The sequence below is a fragment of the Lissotriton vulgaris genome, chromosome 4_1, assembly GCF_964263255.1.
Source record: "Lissotriton vulgaris chromosome 4_1, aLisVul1.2, whole genome shotgun sequence".
NCBI lineage: Eukaryota > Metazoa > Chordata > Amphibia > Caudata > Salamandridae > Lissotriton > Lissotriton vulgaris.
In genome coordinates, this window is record NC_141691.1 from 1,398,629,642 (window position 1) to 1,398,656,402 (window position 26,761).

At 45.6% G+C, this 26,761-nt stretch overlaps 1 protein-coding gene across 1 annotated transcript in view; it reads left to right on the top strand.

Moving 5' to 3' along the window:
- Positions 1-26,761, top strand: part of LAMA3 (laminin subunit alpha 3) — a 1,118,674-nt gene that overhangs the window by 851,575 nt on the left and 240,338 nt on the right. The window contains exon 40 of the mRNA XM_086917979.1: positions 465-566. Within this exon, the coding sequence (XP_086774105.1) occupies positions 465-566 (102 nt within the window). The remainder of the gene's footprint in view (positions 1-464; positions 567-26,761) is intronic.

Consider the following 26,761-nt stretch of genomic DNA (forward strand, 5'->3'; position numbering starts at 1 on the left):
TTCCCCACCGGGCTGCAATGCACAGCCTAGGTGGAGAAATGCACAGGCTCATAGTCCCTAGCTTAGTGCTGAACCACAGCACTCAGGCCAATCACGACGCTGCTGTCATGGTGACAGCAGCGTCGTGATGGGCTTAGGGGCGCCTGTGTGCTTCTTGCTTCGGACGGGAGAATCAGAAGAGAGGAGGAGAGGTGGCGCTGCGGCAACCATTCCCAGGTAAGTGTCTTTTAAATTTTTTTTTTAATTATGCTTCATTGTAATACAGGAGGAGCAGCATGTTTACATCTAAATCTATTTGAGTCTTCTGGGCTGGATTAGGAAAGGTCTGATTGAAAAACTAATTTCAAATATGATTTGTAACAGGCACCATGGGAAATCAATTTGTTTAAAACCGTACTAAAGGTAGAATATAGTTAGGAATTCATTCAATGACTTTAACAGATCACTGCTCTATCTTCTGACAGGTGTCCTCATACGGTGGATACCTAACATACCAGGTAAAGTCCTTTGGATTGCCAGATGAAGGCATGGTTCTCCTCGATAAACGGCCTGATGTACAGCTAACGGTAAGTGTATTACTGCTGCCATTACAAAGCACCAAGTTGGCTGTGCTGTTGAGTAGTCCAGGGCAGTGTTGGCATATTTTGACTAAGCTTGAGTAAGACTGGAACTGTGTGCCCAGGATGTGGTTAGGGAGCTTTTTCACTAGAACCAAAAAGAACCAACACCTGATCCTCTGTCTGCTGTGCCAGGTTGCCCTCTGTGCCTTGGACAACTGATTGCATTGATTTCAGCAAGGCATAAGTGCAAATTGATAAATCAGACATAAATGTGATAACTTTTATGAATAATTTTATACTTGGACTAAAGTACCCCAGGTGCACATTATAGGGATGTTGCAAGTCACCAAGGAGTTTCATGATTGTATAGAGGAATTAGGCCAAAGTATGAGTTCCTTTATGAGGTAACTAGCAGCCCGTCCCGACGTTGTCGGGGTATGAATTGCTGCCGGCCAGTAGTATATTGTTTTGTAGGATTTCGTTTTGATAGCATTTCTTATCTGTGACAGGCCTGTGAAATGCTCCGATTCACAGTGCACTGCTGATGCACTTAAGAGTGCGCGTTCAGTAGTGTGTGAACTCAACTTTCCCTACTTTATTTTTCCTTGCAATATTATATAGCGCGAACTCGACAACATGGCATGAGCACAATTTACATTACAGAAGAACACATTCATTTGTGGTAGGCACTTACCGGGGGAGGGTAAACACCCATTATTCTGCAACTTTCTTTCCGCATACCATGACTCCGCATACTTTCATTACGAAAGTACCATGACTCCGCAATGCCATTCTAACACATTACATTACATTTTATATGCTTTTACCACGCATACATTTACAACGAAATTCGTTGTAAATGCATGAATGGTAAAAGCATGTTTTTTTAAAATGTTTGGATAAGGTAAGTATGGGTATAGGGTTATATGTTTTGGGGTACTGAGGTATATGTTTTGGGGGGTTTGGGTTTTTTAAGGGTTTAGATATAGTTTTGGGTTATGGGGTACAGGGGTAGTTTTAGGGTTTAGGGATAGGTATGGGTTTTGGGGTACAGAGGTATTTTTAGGGTTCAGGGCTAGGTTTGGGTTTTGGGGTATAGGGGTATTTTTAGCGTTCAGGGGTAGGTTTGGGTTTTGGGGTACAGGGGTATTTTAAGGGTTCAGGGCTAGGTTTGGGTTTTGGGGTACAGGGGTATTTTTAGGGTTCAGGGCTAGGTTTTGGTTTTGGGGTACAGAGGTATTTTAGGGTTCAGGGGTAGGTTTGGGGTACAGGGTTATTTTTATGGTTCAGTGCTAGTTTTGGGTTTTGGGGTACATGGGTATTTTTAGGGTTCAGGGCTAGGTTTGGGTTTTGGGGTACAGGGGTATTTTTAAGGTTCAGGGGTAGGTTTGGGTTTTGAGGTACAGGGGTATTTATAGGGTTCAGGGCTAGGTTTGGGTTTTGGGGTACAGGGGTATTTTTAGGGTTTAGGGATAGGTTTGGGTTTTGGGGTACAGGGTATATTTATACGGTTAAGATGGGTCAGTGTTTAAGGGTGTTGGGGTATTTTAAGGAGTAAGGGTGGGTTATGATTATGGGGTGCAGGGGTATATTTAAAGGGAGCAGGGTGGACACCCGGAGCTGGAATGTACAGAACCTGGGAAGAAAAAACAATGAAATATTGGGCACAACGCTCGCTTTTTTTTCCCATAATCCCACGCCCGCACACGCCCACGCCCCCAGCACACGCTCACAGCACACGATATGAGACATGGCATGAAGGGCGGAACTTACCACACGCCCCCAGCGTTTGTCACGCCCTCAGCACAAGCCCACAGCACAACGCAGACACGCCCACAAGGGACTACTTTGCTGGCACAGTTCTTTTAACTTTTAAATGTATATGGTGGGTGTCTGCATAGCTTATGTCCTTCTGCTGCAACTGCCCTTTCCAAATCTGTATTGGGTGTTGTGATTGGTGCTGTGGTTCCTGAGATTACCCGCCTCAAAGGTTTGGGCTCGCTCTTTATTATATTAGTATAAATGGTCCTCCGAGGTGATTTGCAATATCATTTTAATGTAGGTCGGAGGGAATTTTATTGCTTATAATATAGTACCCTCATCTGTCCCATGGACTGCCCAAATCCTTAGTGTCTTACTGATTCATGCCAATTGCATGCACAAAGAATATAAGCAGAATATGTACTATCAAATTAAACACACCAAAAAGCAGTTAGCAATTTTTGCCTGGTGGTGTTAGGATAAACTTCATGTAAGTCAGATTCAAAGAAATGCTGCATTGAAATATGCAGAGTTTCTGTCTTCTCGTAATGAAGTATGGTCTGGAAAATAATGTAACACATCGTCATAAACACCTCTTTTCTTATGAAAATGTTCATTTAAGAAAGAACATATCAGTAGAAGGAAAATGCAGTTCCTGTTTTTGTTGTTTACACTACATCTATAATTAATGTCCATTACCTTCCATTCACCCTTGCTCCTGACTCTAACAGCAAGCATTGTAACTTCAGAACACATAATTTCTTCATTACAGCTTACTAGATGCATCACAAGTCCCTTGTATTAAAGATATTAAAGAGAGGCTTTTACACAGGGTTGCAGGCTCTCATGTATTATAGCATTAATAATTGTTGGAAGTAATCAAATACTAGTCAGTGGGATACAAACTTTCCATCATAAACAACTCCTCCATTAATATCAGGTCTGAAGTCAATGCACCTATATAGTAGTTTCTACTCATATCTAGCATAGGTTGTAAATCAGAAAATCGATAACCAAAATATTCTTTGACAAATGCTGTGCCCTAAATATTGTTTACAAAAATATTACTCTGTTGGCTGTAGATTTTTTGTTATGAACTTCAATGGGGAAAAGAAAATTCGAAATAAATCCCCAGAATATGCTCCTTGCTCTGGCTGACTGGGAGTTTTAATTTTGAAGGTTTCAAACATTCAATTTCGATATTCGTTTTACCTTAGCAGCCTCCTGTTTCCCTCAGTTACCTGTAGTTTGCCCTTATGTTAGTCTTTGGGAATGAACTCTGCAGTAGCACTGGAGAGAATGTAACATAGCGGCAGATCTCTGATGCTGCATCCTCCTCACAATGGCACTAGGCAAAGGATCAGAGTACAACTCTAATGCTGCTTCCATTTACTTGAAGTAGCTATACTTTGCTGTGAGAATGAGACAGCCGTCTCTAAGAGAGGGTCAAAGCCCAGCTGAATGAGGCCTTCATTGAGGGATGATCCAATGAAAGAGCCTGCCCTGGAACCGCAAGAATCTTAGATAGCCCCGACTGGACCAAAACAAAGGACCATGATCATTATCAGGAGGCCCGATAAATCCTGACTGGACCAAACCAAAGGACCATGATCATTATCAGGAGGCCTGATGAATCTTGACTGGACCAAACCAAAGGACCATGATCATTATCAGGATGCCCGATGAATCCTGACTGGACCAAAACAAAGGACCATGATCATTATCAGGATGCCCGATGCATGCAGAGGAACTGCACATAATGGAATCTGTCTAGTCAGTCCTTCCCTACACTTAGGCACCAAAATAAGTGCTCCTTGAACACCTGTTGCATGGTCTAGTAGTGCACTCCTTGCCCAGTGAACTAATGGTGTCTACTGGTCTAGCCTGAAAAAGCCAGAGGTCTCGGCATACACTTGGGCTATTATATTCATGTATTCCCAAGCAAAGGACGAACACCTTCGCTTCCCTATTGCACCCAAGATCGTTGGCCAAGGTGTTCATATGGTCCTACTCACACTGAACTCAAATTGTGTTCAGCTATCACCCTACACCACCCCCCATCCCCCAAGCTACGGTGGTGGCTGCTTGTTTTTGAAAGTGGTGTGGCAATTAGGCGGATATTATCGACCCACTTTCAGGCACTGTAGGAATGCCCTTAGGCACAACCCCAAAGCTCTTGTCTTGGACCCTTTATAAACAGTGTTAATAACGGGCAAAGATTAAGAGCTCTGGAGTGGAGGCTGAAGGCAGTGCGAGTTTCTCACACTGAGCAGCAGTGTGAAAATATAAATAAAACAATAATGCATTTTAAAAAGCATACTTACCGACTCCTCTCCGATCCCAGCCGCAGTATATGGTAAAAAGGCAGGAAGGAGTCTCAGAGCCAACTTCCCTAACCATTCCAGACACTACTCTAATGCTGTTAACCAGCATGAGAGAAGCTCCATTATTGGTTGGAGCACGCTTAGCGCTCCTACAGCCACTGGATGCTTGTGCCTGCTCTCCAGCCAACTATTTAAGACAGCTCAGGTGGGAGAGCTTTAAAGTGTGCATGCCAGGCTGGCCGTCGCAAGAGAGTGGTCAAAGTGACATGGCACTTTAAACTTTAAGTGTGCACCGCTCCTCCTTCACTGCTGCTAGTCTGACGGGCTTCACCCCAATACATGGCCCGGGCTGGCCTGCTACACTGAACAATAACATTTTAATGATAATAAAATAATTTTATTACAATTTTCTTTTTCTTTTTTGCTGTGCTGGCAGAAAGGTGGGCAACGCTCCTCTGATCTAATGGAGGAACCGCTGCTGCCAAGCTAGACCAGTGTTTCATTCTCATTCCGTCTTGTAACTTGTGGAGTGCCTTAGGCTCAGAGCCTCCTCTGGGTTAGACAGAAATAGAAATAGTGATTGGCAAGCAGTTTCACCAGTATATGTAGTTGATTGTTTGATAAGTGTCTTTTTGATTGATCTTCAAAAAGATAGAGGTCATGTGCTTTGGTCTACAGTCAAGAACCTGGGATTCAATATTGACTTCTCCCTCTCTTTTGATCTGTCACTTATTCTTAAAAATTTGCTTTAGATATTTTGAAAAAGAGTCTCCTAGTATTCCTCAAGACAAGCAAAAATTGGTGGGCTATGCCACTGTCTCATCCGCATTGGATTAAAGGAATGTTCTTTTCGAACTAATAGGCTGGGCCGCAAAGATCATTTTGGGATGATATAGTGGATTATGATATTTCATAGTTGACCTGTAAAAAGTATATTGCTTTATCTCTCAGAAGAAGAGTGACACCATTGAACAAAATAAGACCACATGCACTGCTTCCAAGTAATAGCTTGTTGCTCGGATTAGGGATAAATAGGTGTAATGTTTCTCACGCAGTCTAATGAGTAGCCAACCAACATTTGAGCATGAAGGAAGAACATGTGCATCATTATCTCTACAACCATGTTCAGCCTCATATATGGGCAACATTTCTGCCTTTCAAGATCAGTGGAGACTTGACATGGCTTCTACATCAGTCACCCCGATTAAGTTTGTTCACTGTGTGTAAAGGCAATGGATGTGTAAATGGCAATCCTTTAATTACTAAACTGGTTTCTTCTTCATAGTTCTGGAGGAGTAGAGAATTAGCTTTAACATAAAACATGTCAGGTCTGATGCTAGTAGCATAGAAATGATACACAGGGAGCACCAAATTAGACAAGAAAGATATCCATAGGTTCTGTAACTCATGGGGCAAACAGTAATTAGAAAACTGATTCTTTCCACATAAGATAGTTATAGTGGCCTTACGTGAGTATGAGCCGGGCTGTATCAGTACATTTAAGCCCATTTTCCAAAACGTGTGATGAGGACATATTTTATAGAACATGCAAGGATGTTATGTTATGTTATAGGTATTTCTAAAGCGCAGCGATTACCTAAGGGTGTCTTGGCGCTAACCCCTATTCTCTGAGCAATTAAAATAGGAGGCAATGTTACCGGTTTAAAAGCCAGGTTTTCAATCCCCTCCTGAACGTAAGGAGGTCAATGGCATTTCTCAAATATAGGGGAAGGTCATTCCAGGCCTTTGCTGCGCAAACAACAAAGCTTCTCCCACCCCATGAGGCATCTTTAATGGGTGGTACTAGCACCAACTTGGCTCCACAGGAGCGAAGGGTTCTTCTGAGTAAGTACCACTGCATTTGCTGTTTCAAGTAGTCTGGGCCTGTGCCTTGTAAATGTTGCATAGAGCTTTAAAACACACCCTTTCCCAACTGGCAACCAATTCAGTTTTTTGATTTCCTTAGCAATCGGGGCAAATTTGGATGTGCCAGTAAGCAACCATGCTGCCGCATTTTGCAACAGTTGCAATTTGTTCAAAAAACGTTCCTGTATGTTTAAATAAATGCTGTTACAATAATCAAGCCTGGACAGAATGAGTGCAGTAACTACAGTACGCTGGCTATCAGCCGGCAAGAAGGGGAGAATTTTCGTAATCAATCTGATTGCATAGGAGGTAGTTGATGCCACTGCATTGATCTGGTCACCAAAGTTGCGTTTATCATCAATTATGTCACCTAGGTTTTTTACTTTCCTGGTAGGAATAGGAAGAGTCCCCATAGCTTCTGGCCACCAATTTGGGGTCCAGAAGTTGGTATTATTTCCAAAGAAGATGACCTCCGTCTTTCCTGAATTCAGTTTTAGACAGTTTTATGACATCCACATGCCGATTGCTGCCATACAATCCTTGAACCGGTTTTTGATTCCTGCTGCCTGTCCCGGTGCAGAGCCACCACAATTTGTGTGTTGTCTGGAGACGATGTCAGGCTGAAGCCGAAGGAACCAATTAAAAAACCTGGGGAAGATACATATACATTAAAAAGAGTGAGGCTAAGCGAATACCCCTGTGGCACTCCGCAAGTCAAAGAAAAAGGTCTAGAATGAAATTCACCCAGGGCCACAATCTGTGATCTGACCATCAGAAATGATTTCAAGAGCTTCCATGCTTTACCTTGGACTCCACATGCCAACATACGGTCCATCAATATATCATGATGGACCGTATCAAAGGCCGCAGACAAGTCCAACATAATTCATGCAGCCATACCTCCCATATCCAAGGCCTCCCTTATCTCTTCCACGGATTTTATAAGGGCTGATTCTGTACTGTGCCCTTCTCTGAACCCATATTGAGTGGGATCTAAAACTTGGGTTTCAAGTAGAAAGGCGCTAAGTTGCAAGTTCATGGTATTCTCAACCAAGTGTGCAGGTAATGGGAGGCGTGAGATTGGTCGAAAATTATTAGGCTCCTTTGGGTCCAAACTGGGCTTCTTTAACAGAGGCAATATAGAAGCAAGCTTCCAAGTTCTCGGGAAGTGCCGTGCTTCAAACATTGCATTGAACAAGGAGGTAAGTAAAAGGGCCACGGGAATCGGGGCCCGTTTGATCACTGAGTTTGGACAGGGATCATAGGGGGAGCCTGATCTTGCGGACAGGAGAAGCTTCTCAGTGTCAGTTGTAGACAGTGGCGCAAATTTGTTAAAGACCGGGGAGGGGTCCACAACTGGCCTCCTTCCCTCCATCAAAGCTACAACTCCTCCCGGGCTTGGGTGACTAAAATCCGAGAAGATGACCTTCACCTTATTCAAAAAGAACCTAGCGGTATCATCGCATAGTTCCAGACTGAGAAACATAGGCAGAGAACAGCACAAAATTAGTAGAAAGCTAATTGGTCCCAACCAGCAAAATTATTTTAATACAAAATTCATGGAGCAAATTCTGTTCAGCAAGCGATCTTCAAGATAGTTGTTCTGTAGTTACAACATTGATACAGCTACCGCCGACACGTGTTTCGTCGACATTTGCAACTTTTTCAGGGCTGTTGATAAGATCATATAGAATATTATTTTGTGGTTATTTTTCAATCTGATGGAGAGATATGACGAATTTATCTTAAAATACTCAATTTAAAATTTTGAATATCCCTAATGTGCTTAATCAAAAATGTCCCACTCCCTTTTGCATTAGTGTTCATTCAACAAAAGGAAAAAAGAAGAGACCAAGACCAGGAGTCTCCTAAAATTTATTGTAAGACTTCCCTCAGTCTAAGAAATGAAGTCATCATGGATAATGTGCGACAACAAAAGAAAAGTGAAAAAGAGAAAGAAGGGAAGCAATCAAAATACCCAAAAGAAAACACCCGTGATGGCGATTTGTGTATACAGGGTTAAGAAGAAATATAAATACCTTCTACAGAATATATGGTCAAGATTCAGAAATCGCATCAGAATTGATGGATCAAATCACAAGAGGTCTGGATAAAGTAGTCCGGGACAAGAAAATGTATTTCAAATGAAGCCTGGTAATGTAAATCATGTCTGCACGTTGGTTTTACTTTAGAAGTATAAAGAGATAATAAATCGAAAAATTAGAACTAGAAGCTGATGTTGGCCAGAACACGTAAAAAAGTTTATTTTAAAAGTAATAATGAACACTTCTAAATGGTAGGATAAAACAACTTTAACCCATATGCACAAGTTTTTTTTAAAAATCATCCAAATAGCCAACCAACATATTAAAATCTATTCTGAAACACGCCTGATACTCTAACTGGTCATAGGCTGAAATCACAGCACCCAACTTATTACTCTCTAAATTCAAAGTAATCATTGATACTAGTCATCAACAGTGAGTATTATAATCATCACCAGAATTCTCTTTTATGCACTTACTTCATATTCAAAATTCAGTGCTGTATCGAAGTCTGTTCATGGACATTTTCTGTCACAATGGCCTCTAAAATCCATTCTCTAAACGTGTAAGGCCAAATAAGACGCTGTTAAGAAACAAAAAACATACTGTCACGGGAGCCCAAAACAGAGATTAATTATCTCCTACCCTCCAAGGCTTTGCGTTCAATCCATACCGCCATTTACCCGATTTTAGAAAAAAGTGAACATTATTGAGCTCACCTCTCTCGAGCATAATTAGTCGTAAACGGCATCCATCCAGTTAATTAAGGAGTGTAACGGAGGGGCACTAATATCATCAAAAACCAGTTTGCCAGCAATGTCCTGACTGTAATTAAAACAAACAAGAGGCGGCTAGAAGGTTAAGCTGCTGCTTCCTGCTATACCAAGTTGTATAAATAATCATGTGTCAACCGATTAACCGGCATATTACTACACTCGTCAATCACGCTTACCTCAAAAAAGTAAGGTCGGGTCCCCGCCAGTAGTAAGTGTATCTGTGTTTTCTCCCGCACTTTCTCTCTACAGTAGTAGCAAAATGGCCGCGATAATAGGGAAGTGAAGGACGTGACTGTTGAGATAGACACGACCGCGTGAACACTGCGTCTGTGTCGTCTGCGGCTTTAAAACTACTGTAGAGAGAAAGTGCGGGAGAAAACACAGATACGCTTACTACTGGCCGGGACCGGACCTTACTTTTTTGAGGTAAGCGTGATGTATAATGAGCGGCGGCCTTCTCTACTCCTGAGGGTATCTGAACAGCAGATGCCATAAGTGCATCTTGTAAGTCTGCGCCCTCGATTTTTCTCCAGGGTCTGCTTTTAATCTGAATCTTAATGCCCATCTCTGTAGTGCAGTGAGGGGGAAGGGCTAACTCAAATTGTACAGCAGCATAGTCTGTCCAGGTAAGAGGTAACAAACCTGTGTACAGGAGTTGAGGGTGGTTTGAAAAGATTCCATCCAACGTGTGTCCTGCCACATGGGTAGGGCCCGTCACCTGCTGGCTTAGGTCAGCGCTCTTCATCATGTCTATAAGGGCCACTGTATGTGGTTCCTTCAAGGTTTCCAGATGGTAATTAAAATCTCCCATGATGGTAAAGGAATCTGTACAGAGCCCCTCTTTCAGCAAATTACCAATGGAGTTTAGAAAAGTGCTCCTAGGTCTTGGGGGTCTGTATAGTAGAATGCCATTAAATATGTGGTGATGTGATAGACTGAAGCTAAAGGAGAGAGTCTCACAGGCTGAATTGGAGGCTATATGAAAGGCAGCCTTAAGTGAATTATGATAAATTTTGGCTAACCAGCCCCCTACGCTCCTAATTGACCTGTTTAAAATTTGATAGAGAAACCCAGGCGGAGTAGCTTTTACAATATCAGGGCCTGAGCTTTCATCTGTCCATGCTTCAGTACTAAAAGCAATTTGAATATCCTCCCCCTCTATAAGAGAGGCACACTCAACACTATGCTTCACCAAAGACCTGGCATTGAGCAGTATGCATTTTGCAACTGTTGTGTTCGGCTCCACCATTTTAAAAAATATCATAGTTCGTGGGCTTAATAGTTAGGTAGCTAAGTCTGGCAGGGTAGAGTTACAGTTGGGGCAGGTGATCATAAAAGACCCAGGCCTTGTGTTAAACGTGAGACACAGACAGCCAGTGGACTTACCGACTGGCTTCAAATCAAATAATAGTGATCTTGAATACCCCGTGACGGTGGCCTCACCTGGGATTAGTCGGGCAGGGGTGCTGGAGCTGAGCGCGGGCCGTGCGCAGACGGGCTTGCCTTTGGTCGCATGAGCGTTTCCAATTGTAGTGTCAGGGGAAAAACTAGCCCGCTGACCAACACTACCCCCAAAATGTCTGCCCTGCTCCACAAGAGTCACTTGAACCACCAATGTCTGTACGCCCCCAAAACATGCTCTCAAAATGATCCCAACTCCTCCAACAGTTAGCAGCAATACAATGAAACAAAGAACAGGTAAAAATGATTTACGTTTAAAGTTCAATTTATAAAATGTGTTAAAAGAAGTTATGACAGTCAGTGCAATTTAAGAAGTGTACAAACGCTAAAGGTTGTCTCCCGGCTCAAGCCTCAGGTGCTAGTGGTGCTGTGCGGTCGCGTCAGCACTTCCATTTGTAGTTTCAGGGGAAAAACTAGCCCGCTGACCTACACTACCCCCAAAATGACGGCCATGCACACCAGAAGAGTCACGAGAACAACAAATGTCTATACGCCCCCAAAACACGCTCTCAAAATGATCCATTCAATCAATCATTTATAAAGCGCACTACATACCCAGGAGGGTCTCAAGGCGCCACAGGGGGGGGCGCTACTTATCAAACAGCCAGGTCTTGAGTATCCTCCTGAAGGTCAGCAGGTCTTGGGTCTGTGGTAGGCTCAGTGGGAGGGTGTTCCATGTCTTGGCGGCGAGGTGGGAGAAGGATCTCCCACCGGTGGTTGTTCTTCAGATGCGCGGGACGGTGGCGAGTGAGAGGTCGGCGGAGCGTAGCTGGCGGTTGGGGATGTAGAAGGAGAGACGTCTGTTGAGGTAGGCTGGGCCGGTCTTGTGGAGTGCCTTGTGTGCGTGGGTGAAGAGCTTGAAGGATATCTTCTTGTTGACGGGGAGCCAGTGCAGGTTTCTCAGGTGGGGGTGATGTGGCCGTGGCGTGGTATGTCGAGGATCAGTCCTGCAGAGGCGTTTTGGATGCGCTGTAGTCGTTTGATGAGCTTGGTCAGAGCTCCCGCGGAGAGGGCGTTTCCGTAGTCGAGTTTGCTGCTGACGAGGGCCTGGGTGACTGTCTTTCTTGTATCTGTCGGGATCCATCTGTAGATCTTGCGGCGCATGCGGAGGGTGTTGAAGCAGGAGGAGGAGACGGCGTTGACTTGCTTGGTCATTGAGAGCGTTGAGTCGAGGATTGCTTCCCAGGTTGCGTGCATGGTCGGTGAGTGTCAGGGCTGCGCCCAGTGCCGTCGGCCACCAGGAGTCGTCCCAGGCTGAAGGGTTGGAACCAAGGATGAGGACCTCCGTCTTGTCCGAGTTCAGTTTCATACGGCTGGTCCTCATCCAGTCGGCGACCGCCTTCATTCCTTCATGGTGGTTGGCTTTGGCGGTGATGGGGTCCTTGGTGAGGGAGAGGATCAGCTGAGTGTCGTTGGGGTAGGAGATTATGTTGAGGTTGTGCTGTCGGGCTACGTGTGCGAGCGGGGCCATGTAAATGTTGAACAGCGTCAGGCTGAGGTAGGATCCCTGGGGCAGATAATCTCGGAAGCTTTGGAATGGAATGGGGAGGCGGACGCTCTGGGTTCTGCTGGAGAGGAAGGAGGTGGTCCAATCCAGAGCCTTGTCCCGGATCCCTGCGGCATGGAGGGGTGCGCGTAGTGTGCAGTGGCGGTTTCGAAGGAGGCAGAGAGGTCTAGGAGGATGAGTGCTGTGGTCTTGCTGTTGTCCAGCAGGGTCCTGATGCCATCGGTTGCAGCGATGAGGGCAGTCTCGGTGCTGTGGTTGCTGTGGTTGCTGCGGAACCCTGACTGGGAAGGGTCAGGATTCTTTTTTCTTCGAGGTATCGGGTTAGCTGTCTGTTAACTGTTTTCTTAATGGCCTTGGCTGGGAATGGGAGCAGAGAGATGGGCCGGAAGTTATTATTATTATTATTATTATTGCATTTATTGAGCGCACGTCTACCCGGAGGTTCCCGGCGCTTGCCTTGGGAACCCGTCCTGGCTTTTCCCTGTGAGATAGCCCCTACAGGGCATCCCCAAGGTGAAAGCCAGGCATCCCGCCGCAGGGGGGCCGTTGTGGAGATTAAGCAAGCTTAATGCCCAGAGTTGCAGAGTGAGAACCAATGATTAGAGCAGGCACCGAAGCGAGAATTATCGAGTCCGTGGTCATTTGAGCTCAAGACCCTGCCGCGTCGGGAATTGAACCCTGGTCCCGGGTCTGACCTCAGCTTCCGGGTCTGCCTGCTCTACACCGTGAGCCACACTTCTTGAGGGCTCTTGGGTGTGCCTTAGGTTTTTTGAGTAGGACGTTGATCTCGGCGTGTTTCCTGATCTCTGGGAAGGTCGTGGTCTCGAGGGAGAGATTGATGACGTTGCGCAGGTGGGGTGCGATGGAGCTTCTTGCTCTGTTGAAGACCTGTTTCAGTAATGGGTCTGACGGAGAGCTGAAGTGGAGTGTGCGCATGGTCTTTGATACTCACGCTGGCCCAGGCTAGCAGGGGGTCATGGTCGATGGTTTGTGGAGGGTCTGTTGTGTTGCTGTCTGTTGAAGCTGTCGTGGATGTCTGCTATCTCGCGGGTGAAGAAACTGGCGAGGGAGTCGCACATGGCTTGCGACGGCGGGATGTCGTTGGTGTTGGAGCTGGGGTTGGAGAGTTCCTTCACGATGTTGAAGAGCTCCTTGCTATTGTGTGCATTGTTGTCGAGGCGGTCTTTGTAGGAGGTCCTCTTGGCAACCCTGATGAGGGTGGTTGCGGATGGCGTCCCTGTGTGCTGCGTGGCTGTCTGGAGTTTGTTCACTGTGCCATTTCTTCTCTAGTTTCCGGCAGGCTTGCTTGGAGGCTAGGAGTTCTGAGGTGAACCAGCTGGCCCTCTTGCTGGTGTCTCTGTGGGGGGTTTCTTCAGTGGGGCAAGGGTGTTGGCGCAGTCCTCGATCCAGCGTCAGAGGCTGTGGGCAGCATCGTCGGTGTTGGAGGGTTCGGTGAGTGGGCCGAGAGCGAGGTTTGCGTGTAGTTGGTCTTCGGTGATTTTGCTCCAGCAGCTGCAGGAGATCTGTTGGGTGCGATGGTGTGTGGAGGGTTTCTGGAAGGCAAAGTGGATGCAGCGGTGGTCAATCCAGAGGAGTTAGGTGGTGTGGCTGACGGAGACGTGCAGGCTTGAAGAGAAGACAGGGTTGAGTGTGTAGCCGGTGGAGTGGGTGGGCGTTGTGACGAGTTGCTTCAGTCCGAGGTTGGCGAGGTTATCGATCAGGGTTGTGGAGTTGTTGTTGTTGTTGTTCTCAAGGTGAAAGTCCAGGTCTCCGAGGAGGATGTAGTCGGTGGATGTCAGAGCGTGCGTGCTGATCAAGTCGTCGATGAAGTCACTGAACTGGGGGCAGGGTCTGGGGGGTCGGTAGACGCGGGTGCCTCTGAGGGTGGAGTTAGGGTCTGTGTGGATCTGGAAATGCATGTGTTCGGCGGTGCTGAACGAGTCGGCGGTGCTAGTCGATACCCTGATGCTGTTCTTGTGGACAATGGCGATTCCTCCTCCCACTCCATTGGTGCGGTCTCTGCGGGTGATCTTGTAGCCGTCTGGGATGGCTATGGCGATGTCGGTGCGAAGGAGTCATTAAACCAGGACTCTTTCAGGAGGCGACGTCCGGGGTTGTTGTGTTGAGCAGGTCCCAGAGCTCGACGGCATGTTTGCGTGCGGAACGGGTGTTCAGTAGTATGCATCGGAGGTGGTTGGGGTCTTTCTTGGTGGGTGGTTCGTCGGCTCTGAGGCTGGTGTAGCTGCAGTTCCAGCAGGGTAAGGGGCCGTGTGTGCGTTTCGGGGCGGCCTTGAAGCAGGTGTGGCTCCGTCCGGAGTTGAGAGCGTGCAGAGTGCTGGCATCGTAGTGGCGGCGGTAGTCATGCCGGGTGCGGGGGCCAGAGGTTCTGGCGCTGAGCGTGGTCAAGGGGCGGACGGGCGCGGACGGGCGCAGACGCGCTTGCCTTAGGCACGCCTTCGGTGCGCTAGCGGTGCAGCAGCCGGCATATATGAGGAGGTGGGAGGGAGGAGCAGCTGGGAGGCGGGAGGCGTGGGCAGCGAATATGCAGTGGGCAGTCAAGGGGGCGGGGCCGCAGGGGATGCAGAGGCGAGGGCGGTGAGGGACAACGAAGGTAACAGAAGGAAAAAGGGGCACAGAAACGAGGGAAAAACAAGTGGCACAGAGGGCAGAAGGCACAAAAAAATGAGTGGAACAGAGGGAAGAAGGGCACAAAAAACGAGTGGAACAGAAGGCAGAAGGGCACATAAAACGAGGGTAAAATGAGTGGCGCAGAAGGGCACAAGAAACGAGTGGAACAGAGGGCAGAAGGGCACAAAAAACGAGTGGAACAGAAGGCAAAAGGGGCAGAAAAACAAGGGGAAAACGAGTGGCACAGAGGGCAGAAGGGCACAAAAAACGAGTGGAACAGAAGGCAGAAGGGCACAAAAAACGAGGAAAAAACGAGTGGCACAGAGGGTAGAAGGCCACAAAAAAAACAAGTGGAACAGAGGGCAGAAGGGCACAAAAAACGAGTGGAACAGAAGGCAAAAGGAGAACAAAATCGTGGGAAAAACGAGTGGCACAGAAGGGAAAAAGGGCACAGAAATACCAGGAAAACGAAGGGCACAGACGCAAAATAAAGAATACAGAAATACAGGGACAGCTGAGAACAGAAGGTAGAACGGGCAGAGAGGCATGAGTGCAGCGAGGGGAACAGAAGGGAAAACCGGGCAGGGACACGGGGGCAGCGAGGAGTACAAAAGGAAAGACCGGGCCGAGAGAGCACGGGGACAGCAAGGGGAACAGAGGGAAGAAAAAAGGGGCACTGACCACGTGCAGGCAGCGGGGGAAGACAGACAACAACAGTCACAGACATAACAATGAAAATACTGGCAATACAATAAAAGCAATAAAGCAGAGGATGAACAAACCTGCCTACCACTGGCCACCAGGGATGAGGCGCAGGTGGTAGCCTGCGGGTGGTGGAGGGCCTCTAACATCCTCAGCAGCTGGGGCAGGGAGACACAGGCGGTGCTGAGCGGAGGGGGAGCGACCTACCTGGTAGGGTCAAGGGTCAAGGATCCCAACTCACCCAACAGTTAGCAGCAATACAATGAAACAAAAAACGGGTAAAAACTATTTCCGTCTAAAATTCAATTTATGAAATGTGTTAAAAGAAGTTATGACAATCAGTGCATTTTAAGAAGTGCAAAAATGCTAAAGGTTGTCTCCCGGCTTTAGTCTCAGGAGCTAGTGGTCATCCAGACAAAAAGATTTGTCACACTTATATCTGTTAAAACAAATATTGTATCAATGCCTATGACCCTTGGAAGTCAAGATAGTCAAATGTCAGAAATGTCAACTGAAGAAAAACTGGGAAGGGGTAGGGGAAGTTAGATAATATTTGTTATCATAATATAAATGATGGTCGTGGTGACAATTGGAGAAAAAATTATTTTATGTCAGTAATCCTGAAGGGTCAGTTTCAAAGACGTGGCTTTAATTGGAAAAACATGTGTCAAGAAATATTAATATGATTCCTTTGCTGAAAAATAAATTGTTGATCAAAAGAATTATGTTGAAGTGCAGTCAATTGATAGTATAAAAATTGATAGCTTGAATGCCTGAATAAAGCTGGTAATTTCTCCTGAAATCCTTCCAGGAAATAATGTTTTAGTTTAACTGTGCCATTATGGACAGGGTCCAACTACATGCAAATCAGTCTTGGCCCATCCCTGCTGCTATGCAGCAGGATTCAAGGTGCACCTCACTAATGATGCCGAACCACGCTGAAATCATACTGGGGTTGCTTGTGTACCCATTCAGGGAGGATGTGGCCTGCCCATGTGCGGGCTTGAGCATTTAGAATAGTTAGTGGTTGAGATTAATTGAATAATTCTACCTATCACTTTTTTTTATTTCTTCTTATAGATACAGTGGAACTAAACAGTTAATCAAGATCATTGCATTTATCCCAAAGCTCAATTTACACAGACCTATGTGGATGCAAGATGCATTCTTAGAGTTTAGAGATTTGGAGAAGTCAATGTGTTTTTTAGGACAGTAAATGACTCAGAACAAAAAATGAACTTACTTATGTCACTCCACATTCAACAGTAAGATCCAGCTCACTGATACAGCAAGACACCCCAACCCGGTTAGAATTAGCGGTTAAGCAAATTAAAATCAATTACACGAAACACAGAAATGTGTGCTTTCGGTAGACGGACCTAAAGGGTGCTGTGGTATTTGGATGATAACGGAATATGTTTTAAAAAAGGACGTGATTAAAATTACAAACTGAGAGTTACTGCTGCAGTATGTAGTAGATTTTCCTTGTGCTCAAATGAATAGAGCATTGAAAGTGACTAGATGTTTCCTCTAATCAAACTCAGGCCCAATTCAGTCAAATTAAAGTCACCAAATTGCTCAATTTGTTGTAGGAGGACACTGTAGGAAAGTGCCCCTTTTTGACTTGGTTACCCCCATTTTTTGCCTGGTATTTGATGCAATTTAGACAGAAGTGCACTGTGTTGCTGCTATCCAGGTCCCCAGTGCGAACTCTCTTTCCCTAAAACTATACAATTGTTCGCCCAATTGGCAATTTCTTTATCACCCCCTGTAAATCCCTTGTAAATAGTAATCTTGCTACCTAGGGCAGGGAGACAAAAGAGGGTCCCTAAGGGCTGCAGCATCCATTGTGCCACCCTAAGAGACCCCTCAGCAAACTGCCAGTGCAGGCTGCCTGGCAGGGTGCAGACAAAAAGTGAACATAGGGAACGGTACTGCTCCTGCGTGCCATTCTTGCCGACACTGCTTGTAATATTAGTAAGTCACCCCTACAGCAGGCCTCACAGTCCTAAGGCAGGGTGCATTATATTACATGTGAGAACATATTTGCATGAGCAGATGTGCCCCTGTGATGCCCATGTCGATTCTTGGGCATTGCCAGTGAACAGGGAAGCCATCTTGAATATATGTACTTGGCACTGGTGATTACGAGTTCCCCAGCTACATGGTGGCGTCACTAAAACTAAAGGTGTTTGGTGTCATGCATTTCATATTAATAAACCCACACTGATTCTAGTGATGGATTTATTAAAACATGCAGCCAGAGGGCACCGTAGAGGTGCTCCCTGAAAACCTACCAATCTCTAATGTGCTGGCTGCTGGTGCAGACCAACCTGCCACACAGATACGTTTCTGACCCCCTGCAGGTGAGAGTCTATGCTCTCTGAGGAAAGTAACAGTGCCTGCTCCAGCAGGAGGTGTTGTCACCTCTAAGCAGGATAGCTGGCTAAGTAATGACCATATCAAGGTAGGAGGTTTCAAACTGCTTTTATATGCCACCCCAGCTTCCCCCAGATATGGGAGTTGCCACTCACTGCCCTGAGGTCCATTTGGTACCAGAACATGCAGGAAAATTAGCTAGTCTGGAGGCATGTTCCCTAGCAGTCTAGTTCCACCCCTTAGGTGGGCTACCTGATGTGAACACAAACATTTGAATTCCACCATCTTGGTTTTTGGTGGAATTAGGCTCACTGGGTCAGGGTTATGTCTCCTTCCCACAGGAAGTGGCCATATAGGGGGTGTAGTCACTCTAAAGGTAAGTGGCCTATTATCTTCTACCTGTCACTCCCGTTAATGCCCCTAAATTGAGTATTTAGGTGGTACCCCTGATGCCAGAGGAACTTAAAGATTCAACAGATCCAGAAGAGGAGGACAAAGAAGAGCTGTGAGAAAATAAGGACTGAAGACTGCTGTGGAATTTTAGCACCAAACCCTTCTTGCCTGCACCAGTCTCGATAATTGTTACCAAGTGACTTGTCCTGCAGCTGAAGACCTGCCAGGAACCCCTGTAGACTGCCAGCCCTTCACAAATTGACAGAAATCTCCCTTGGAGTATAGGAGCTACTCCCTTGCAGACCGCAGGCACCGAAGAAGCAGAGTCTGGTTGACTGTGCTCTCACTCCCCAGCCAGCCTGACCCAGCAGCCCCCGAGAAGAGGCACCTGTGCTCCCGAAGGTCAGTTGTGCCCCCCTACCAAGTGAGAGGACACCAGCACCAACTGGAGCCACAGAGCACCAATATCTGAGGTACCAGACCCATTGCAGCAACCAAGGCCTGTTTAAGTCCAGTCGGGACTCTAACATCACTGAGAAGCCATCGAGACCCACTCCCAGAATGGACCAGCTGTCCTGATTTCTGTACCCTCCAAAGGCGAGACCGGCAACCATGGGGGCCTTTTGATTCACCGAGCCCAGCCAACCTATCTACTCTGTACCCGACCGCCCCAGCCTGGGTACCTACGAACTGACTGTGCTTCCTTGCTTCCAGTACCCTTGTGACCTAAGGCCCTCCCATTAGGAGCTCCCGGACTTATCCCCAAGTCCCCCTCGCGGCTATTTTAGGTGGTACCCCTCCTTCCCCCAGCGTAGCACGCACAGCTACCAACCCGACCAGCACCTCTGCAACCAAATGCCCTAGGTCAGGTAACGAGTAACTGCTGGTGGTACTTTGGACCTTGGCCCCCTATGACCATAAGTCCAGAACCACCAGTAAAAACTGTATATAACATATGCCTTTTTCTCGCTGGTAAAGCATTGCTGCGTAAAGACGGATTTAAGTGAACATTTTACTTACCTGTAAAGATCGATATTTTTAAAAAGTACTTACATGATAACAAAGTACTTGGTATCAAAATTGACATAAAAATGCAACTTATTTTTCTAAATTGGTTATGGATTTATTTTTGAGTGCGTGTCTCATTTATTGCCTCTGTGAGTAGAACAGATGCTTGGCACTACCCTCTGATAAGCCTAAACTGCTCGTCTATACTTCCACAAAAGAGAGCATTTACGGCCACATGCATCAAAGTTAGCATTTGCGATTTCTTAATTGCGAAAATTAAGGAATCGCAATTTAGAAATCGCAAATTGCTATGTATCAAAAAATCACATTTTTATTTGCGATTTCTAAAAATACCTTAATTGCGATTCACAGTTTGAGAATCGCAATTAAGGAATCCCTTCCCATTGATTCCTATGGGCCAAGAGGCCCATAGGAATGAATGGGAAGGCAATCACAAATTGCGATTAGCATTTTGCGAATCGCAATTTGTGAATGCATTTTCAAGGGTGCAGAGGGGGGTCCAAAGGACCCCCCCTGCACCCCTCAAATGTAACTTTAAGTGCAAATTTCACACACACATGTCCCAAGGACATGTGTGTGTGTAACATGAAAGTTTCAAAAATGCATTTTTGTGCATTTTTGGAAGTTTTCGCAAATTAGCATGAAGGTCAACTTCATGCTAATTTACCCCTTCCTATTTGCGAATTCGCAAATTAAAAATGTTCATGCATTGCATTTAAGAAATCTCAAATTGCGATTTCTTAAATGCAATCGCAATTTTAGAAATCGCAACATGGTTGCGATTCCTAAAATTGCGAAAAGCATGATGCATCCTAAATTTGAGAATTGCATTCGCAAACGGACAAAAATTGCGATTCGCACCGTTTGCGAATGCAGTTCTCAATGATGCATGTGGGCAATTGTGTTATCATTTTTGCCTCTGTAAACCAATAAGGTTTGCCTGGACTATCTGCACAGTGAACCTCGTTTTGGTACACTACATAGAGAGGCAGCTTCCTACAGACAGTCATAGGAATTTCAAACTAATGGGCAGGGCACTGAAATTATGCGTTTCTACAGCCGCTGCTGTTTCACATAACTAAGGATATACAGCATTTGCCACATAATCCATCATCTGCTGCATAACACACAGATTTTAACAAAAAAATATTTTTGTTTCTAGCCCAAACGGATCAAAACTAAAAACTTTGTGATATGTGTTTGTGTGCATCAGAAGACCCTTTGCAATGGTTAAGTGGTCATCTTTCAGTTGCATACTCTCTTCTTTTTTTAACTCTTTTTATTGAATATATATCATATGCAGTATACAATACAGCATTCTCAATGACAGGATGGTACAGGCATCATAGCATACAGTGTCAGTGTCTCAAACCTTTGGTGCATTGGACGTTGCGGAGCATATGCTCTTCTTTAACGTTTTTCTTTGTTGTATGTGCATAGTATAACATATTTTTATGTTTGGCATTAGATTTAAAACTAGAACTGTTATTTATGTGATTTTTGCATACATATTTTGTATCAGATTATATTTAACACTATGTACGGTTTTAGAATACTTTTATGGTTTTATACAGAATCCGAATAAAGTCCATTTGATTGATTGATTGATTGATTGATTGATTGATTGATTGATTAACAGTTGCATATTTATGTATCAGGCTGTTAAACTGGCACTAATGGGGTGAAATCTTTGCCCCGACTGTATTACCATTTTTAAAATTTCCAAACTAATACTATTAAAAAATGTGCTGCTTTATGCCACATAAATTACTGTTTCTTGCTGCATAATTTAGTCAACACTGCCGCATAATATGGTGCTCCCCTGCTGCATAATTGCAGGGGCCCTGCTACTGGGGTTTTAATGATACATACAATGCTTTTTAATGTAGCACGAAATGGAAAATGTGGAAAATTATTAATTATTTTGCTGCAGTGCAAACGTGATCAAATGAATGCCCTCGAAGCCTAGAGCCTCAACATTTTTCCAAACAGGATACACCATGTGTCCCACATCTCAGAGCTTTGCCTGACTGACTATTTAGAAGAACAGAAATACATTAAAATTAAAATAAACGTACATTTGCATAATCCTAACATTTTTGGAGATTCATTTTTGAAAAAATGGGGATGATGTCTGCCTCCCATTCTGGGGGGTGGGGGAGGTGCTCTCCATGTTTCAACAGCACAGCCTCAAAAGGCGTGTATTTACTCTGATTCAATAACCACCGTTTCTGGTTTAAGCACATATAACTCATTACAGGGATGTACATTGAGGAAGGCAGTTTCTTCTGGCTCGTGATGTATTTTATTTTAAGTATTTGATAGTGTATCGATTTAGCTCCAAGGAGCGCCACTCTGCCAAGGCAGCACAGGCAGCACAAGGCAGAGTGGCGCGACCCCGGGCAGGAGGAGCTGGAAGCAAGCAGACCCCGGCGAGAGCCAGCCAGATACCCCTGTTGAGCACCTCCAGTAAGTGCTGGAGGCAGCCGAACCTGCATAGGAACGTTGAAAGAATGCCTGCTTATGAAGGCTGAATTTTCGTACTACTTCCCCTACAACGCCTACTGCTGATAAAACTCCTTTTGTGCTAAGATAATCGAGTAAAATGTTGACTGGCTGAACTTTCAAACCACCTCCTCTACAAGTAGCCTACTCCTTTTTTGAGAGGCAATCAAGTAAAAGGTTGATTGGCTTTTTTTGCTAGAATTTATCAAGAACCCTATGGTAACAAATATCGAAGCACAATTTATGTGCTATATGTGAAGAATCCACTCTCCATTGTTTTCTAATGAAAGTATTAGTGGTGACAGCATTCAACCAGTTTTTAAGAACCGACTAATGAACTCCTCCAGTCCGACCTACTGGAATTCTATAAAGTACAAGTGGTGATCTTTCCACCACTTCTATGAATTGACTACTGGACTGCTTGAGAAGCTCATCATTTATCTGACGACTTATCAATTTTCCACCTCTCTCACCCCTTGCGATAGGAGGCGCCCACCCACAACCTTCTCCGTCCTGACGAAGACCCGACTTGTAAGGAACACTATCCTACGGTTATTCCGGGTCGAAACGTTGACCACGTCACCCTTGACCTACTCCGATCCCAAACAAGACACTAACAGCACTAGCGGAGTCAGGCCTTTGTTCATGAGTAATACTTTAGGACTCATTTGAGCCTCGTATGTGGCCTTCTATCAATAAGGACCACTTGTACACAGTCTTGTGATTTAAGAATGATGACTTGTCACTGAATGACACAGATTACCCCTACCCTTTTCTTGACACTTCCCTCACTCAATTCCCCCCTTTCCCCTCCTGTTGTGTATGTGGGCACGTACATTTAAACCTGTGATGTTTATAATAAAATGTATTATGAGTTACAATCATTGAAAATGATGTGCATTCAAATCCGAATTAAATTCATTTGCATCCAATAGCTTTGCTTTCTGAGTTTATTGTATAATAATTGTAATTAAGTTTGTCTTATTTGTTTGGTCTTGGACCCCTTCCTTTCATACCAATAATTTACCCAGGTCCTATTGACTATAGTGGGTTGAACCCTGTTTTTCTTTAACGATGTTTTTTAGGTAGGTTGTTCCAGGATGTTGGAGCACAAAAAGAGAAGTAGCGGACCCCCGCTTAAGGTTTGCGGTACCTGAAAATGTGCGGGATTAAGCAATTAGATGACCGAAGGGTTCTCTTGGGAATAAATCTCTTTATCCAGTATGAGATTAAACCTGGCCCATTTAGAGAACGATGGGCTAAAATGTGGGTTTTGAAGATAATGCGTGGTTGGATTGGGATCCACCGTAAAGCTTTTCAATTTGAAGTGGTGGACCTCAATTTAGGGGCTCCAACAGCAAATCCATCCATTTGGTTTTGAATGAATTGCAAATGATGTAGAATGAATGATTTTATGTTGAGATAGAGCCTATCGCAATAGCATACTCTCAAGCCAATACATTCTGAGATAGCCATGCTTCTGCTCTCCTGATGTAGATAGCGAAGAATTAGACAAAGTTGATGACGGTGTATGGTGCATGATGATACTACAGCAGACACCTGCCAGTCAAGTCGCAAGGCTGAGTTACATTTTAACCTTAGACTTTTGACCGAGATAGAAGGTAAAGAAAAGACCAAGGCAGGTAGACCAGAAAGAAGGTTGCCATAAGCTTTGGTCAGTGACTGCGATCAGAATCTTCAAAGTGTCCATATTGCGCTGCCTCATGTACTCATTTTAAACTGTATTACAATGACACACAGCAACATATCCATAAGCTTTGTCTGTGGTATACAAACATAAATACTGCATTATGAGTAGACCCATTGTAAACAAAATGTAAATCAGACTGGAATTAAGCAAAATATTTTCACATTGAAAGTGGAAAGGGAATATATTTGCAGTAACTATATTGCAAGTAAAATCAATTCAAAATATATAAATGCATACATAGCTGAAAGCAAGTGCATAGCTGTTCTTTAAAATTAGGTCAATTGCTACACATTTCTTATTTTTTAATAATGTGCAGTCAAAAAAGGACTGCATACTTTCAACACCGATACATTCCATTGAGTGACTACGGATAACTCCACAGTGTAATGCCACCAACATCGTACCTCAGCCAAATTTTCATCAGGATTTGATATATGTTTAGTTAGAGTAGTGGTGGTTTCCCTAAAATATCGTGTTGACGTGGCTGGTGATGGAGGGTGTGGGAGTGGGGCGTTATCCAACAGGTCCAACCCATGATAGCATCTCCATGGATCCCATATTTTATAGAATTTATATGGACACCCCTTACTGGTGTACGTTGTGCGCTCAGCGGCTATGTAGAGGTCCATCCCTCTCCTCCACTACTGTATAGTGGGAATCTCCGCCACTCCCCACCACCGTGCCACATCTCTCTTAGCCACGGCCAGGCCCACTACTGCAAAAATTAACTGGGTCCTGTTTATGTTGACCTCACGCGGTATGCCCAGTAGGAAGAAACCAGGGTCCATCGGTATGGGTACCCCCAGTATCTTCCCAGTTCTCCCACTATGCCTCTCCAGTACGTTTGCAATGCAGGACAGCCCCATATTGTGCAATAAAAATCCCCCTTGACAGTCCTGCATTTAAGACAGAGTGGCGATTCTGCCCTTCCTATCTTATGTCGTTTATCTCTGTCATAGTATATCCTATGTAAGATTATGTGTTGGACAAGGTGCACTTCACTGAGGTGCATAAGAGCCGCCTCCCATCCACCTCTTCCAGCCCTCTCAGGTCACCCGCCTGTCTCTCCGCAGTTTCCCAAGATTATTTGGTATATTATTTATTGTTTTATAGGTGGTGGAGACCGCCTTCTACCACAAGTTCTTCGTAATCTCCCTTCCAGTTGGGCATATTCAGGCAGGACAGTACGCAATATTCCCTCTGCCCGCCAGCATGGTGTAAATGTGTGCATTTGAAAAATTGGGATCCATAGAGCCCATACTCTGTACTGTGCATGGACCAGGGTTTAAGTTCACATTTTTCTACAATATCTCCTATCGTGGAAATGCCCAACCGGTTTCATGTCTCAAAACCCTTCAGTATTTTTCAGTTTGCAGAACCATCCCCCCATCCAGAGCGGCATACTTTTTGTAACCCGTTTTGTCCAACCCACAGTCTTTGGAGCTCTAGCCCACGCCTCCAAGTTGAACCGTGTCACAGGCAACAGTGTGCATTGCCCCTTGCCACCGTACAGGTAGTGTAGCTGTTTATTGGACCCTATCAGCTCCCTCTCCAACCTGTATGTAGGATGATTCCATGCTCTGTGAGCCATTCATTAACAGGAGTTAGATGTGCCGACCAACAGAATACCTCAATGTCTGGCAATGCTATGCCACTGTTGGATGGGTTGCACTGTAGTGTTCTTAAGGCTATTCTAGGCCACCTTGCCACAGTTAAGACCAGATGTCTCCCACTAGCCCGGTAAACATCGCCCACAGGAGTGTATAGTAAGTGTTCTGGAGAGCGTATAGTAGTTGCAGCAGAGTTATCATTTTAAAGCCGGCCACCCTTCCCCAACAATGAGAGGGGAAGATCTCTCCACCTCTCCACATCCTGTTTAAAGTTTGTTATTACCCTCCCAAGATTATGTTGCCTGCATATTTCTTTGTACAGGGTGATAAGAATACCAAAGTAATGGAATCCATCGGAGACCACCCTCAAATCACCGGCCAAGGACAGCCCTGGAGGGGTCCGGCCGGGGCCATACAATATCGATTTATGCCCGTTAATTCTATGCCCAGAGTGCCTCCCGTATTCTTCTATCGTGTCAAACAAAGCGGGAATAGTGCTAATTGGATCCGTGACGTAGAGAAGGACGTTGTCCGCATAAAGGGATATCTTCTCTTCTCCTTCATTAGTGGGAGTAATTTGGAAACCTTGTATTTGTGGGTGGCACCAAATAGCGCAGGTCAGTGAGCGCAAACAAGAGCGGGGAGAGGTGGCACCTCTGCCTCGTACCCAAACCAATGGGAAACGCCAATGAGGACACCCCATTCACGCTGACTGTGGCAATGGACGCTGTATAGCGGTGCCACCGAATTGCAGAATTTAGGCTCTATACCAAATAAGAAAGGAGGGGTAACACACAGCCCCCCCCTAGATGGCCCTGGGGAACGTCACCCCTTGGGGCATAGCTGTTTGCTGGGGCTTGGTGGGAGCTTTACTGCTCCCGCCAAATCACAGCAAATGCTCCACTTCCAGCAAGCGAGACCATTAAAAATGCTCATTCTTGGGGGAGGAGGAGCCAAGATGGCGACCTGAACGGACGCTCGATTCCCGGCTCCGCAAGCTTGTGCGTTCCGCACCTACATCCTGATCGTTAATCCATGCCTGAGCCGCGGCGGAACGTAGCCACGACCGCACTGATGCTCTGGGTGTTCCTCCGAAGTCCCTACCTGCCAGATTCCCGGAGATATCGTCGTGCCGGGTGACGGTCTCCGTATCCAGGCTCCGAGACCAGTGCCGCTCCCTGCCGCCGTGGACCTCCAGAACGGCTGCAGCCCGCTGAAACCCGGAGAGCGTGGATTCCTTATCTCTTGGCGCCGTCGCAGGGGGTGTCGGACGGATCCTCTTCGAGACACCCGGGAGCCCCGCTCCGTACGATTGGCATATGGTGGAGAAGTGTTTGTCTGCAGTGATCATTCCCCTGGCCGTGGCTGAGGCTGACCTGCGGTGTCCATTGTGTGGGTCGCCCCCTGGATTGCCCCCGACTCGCAGCGAGGTGACAGTGTCCTCTTCGGTGCAGCGCTCCGGAACCATTCGGCATACACGCCTGGACCCTAACTCCTTGGGACC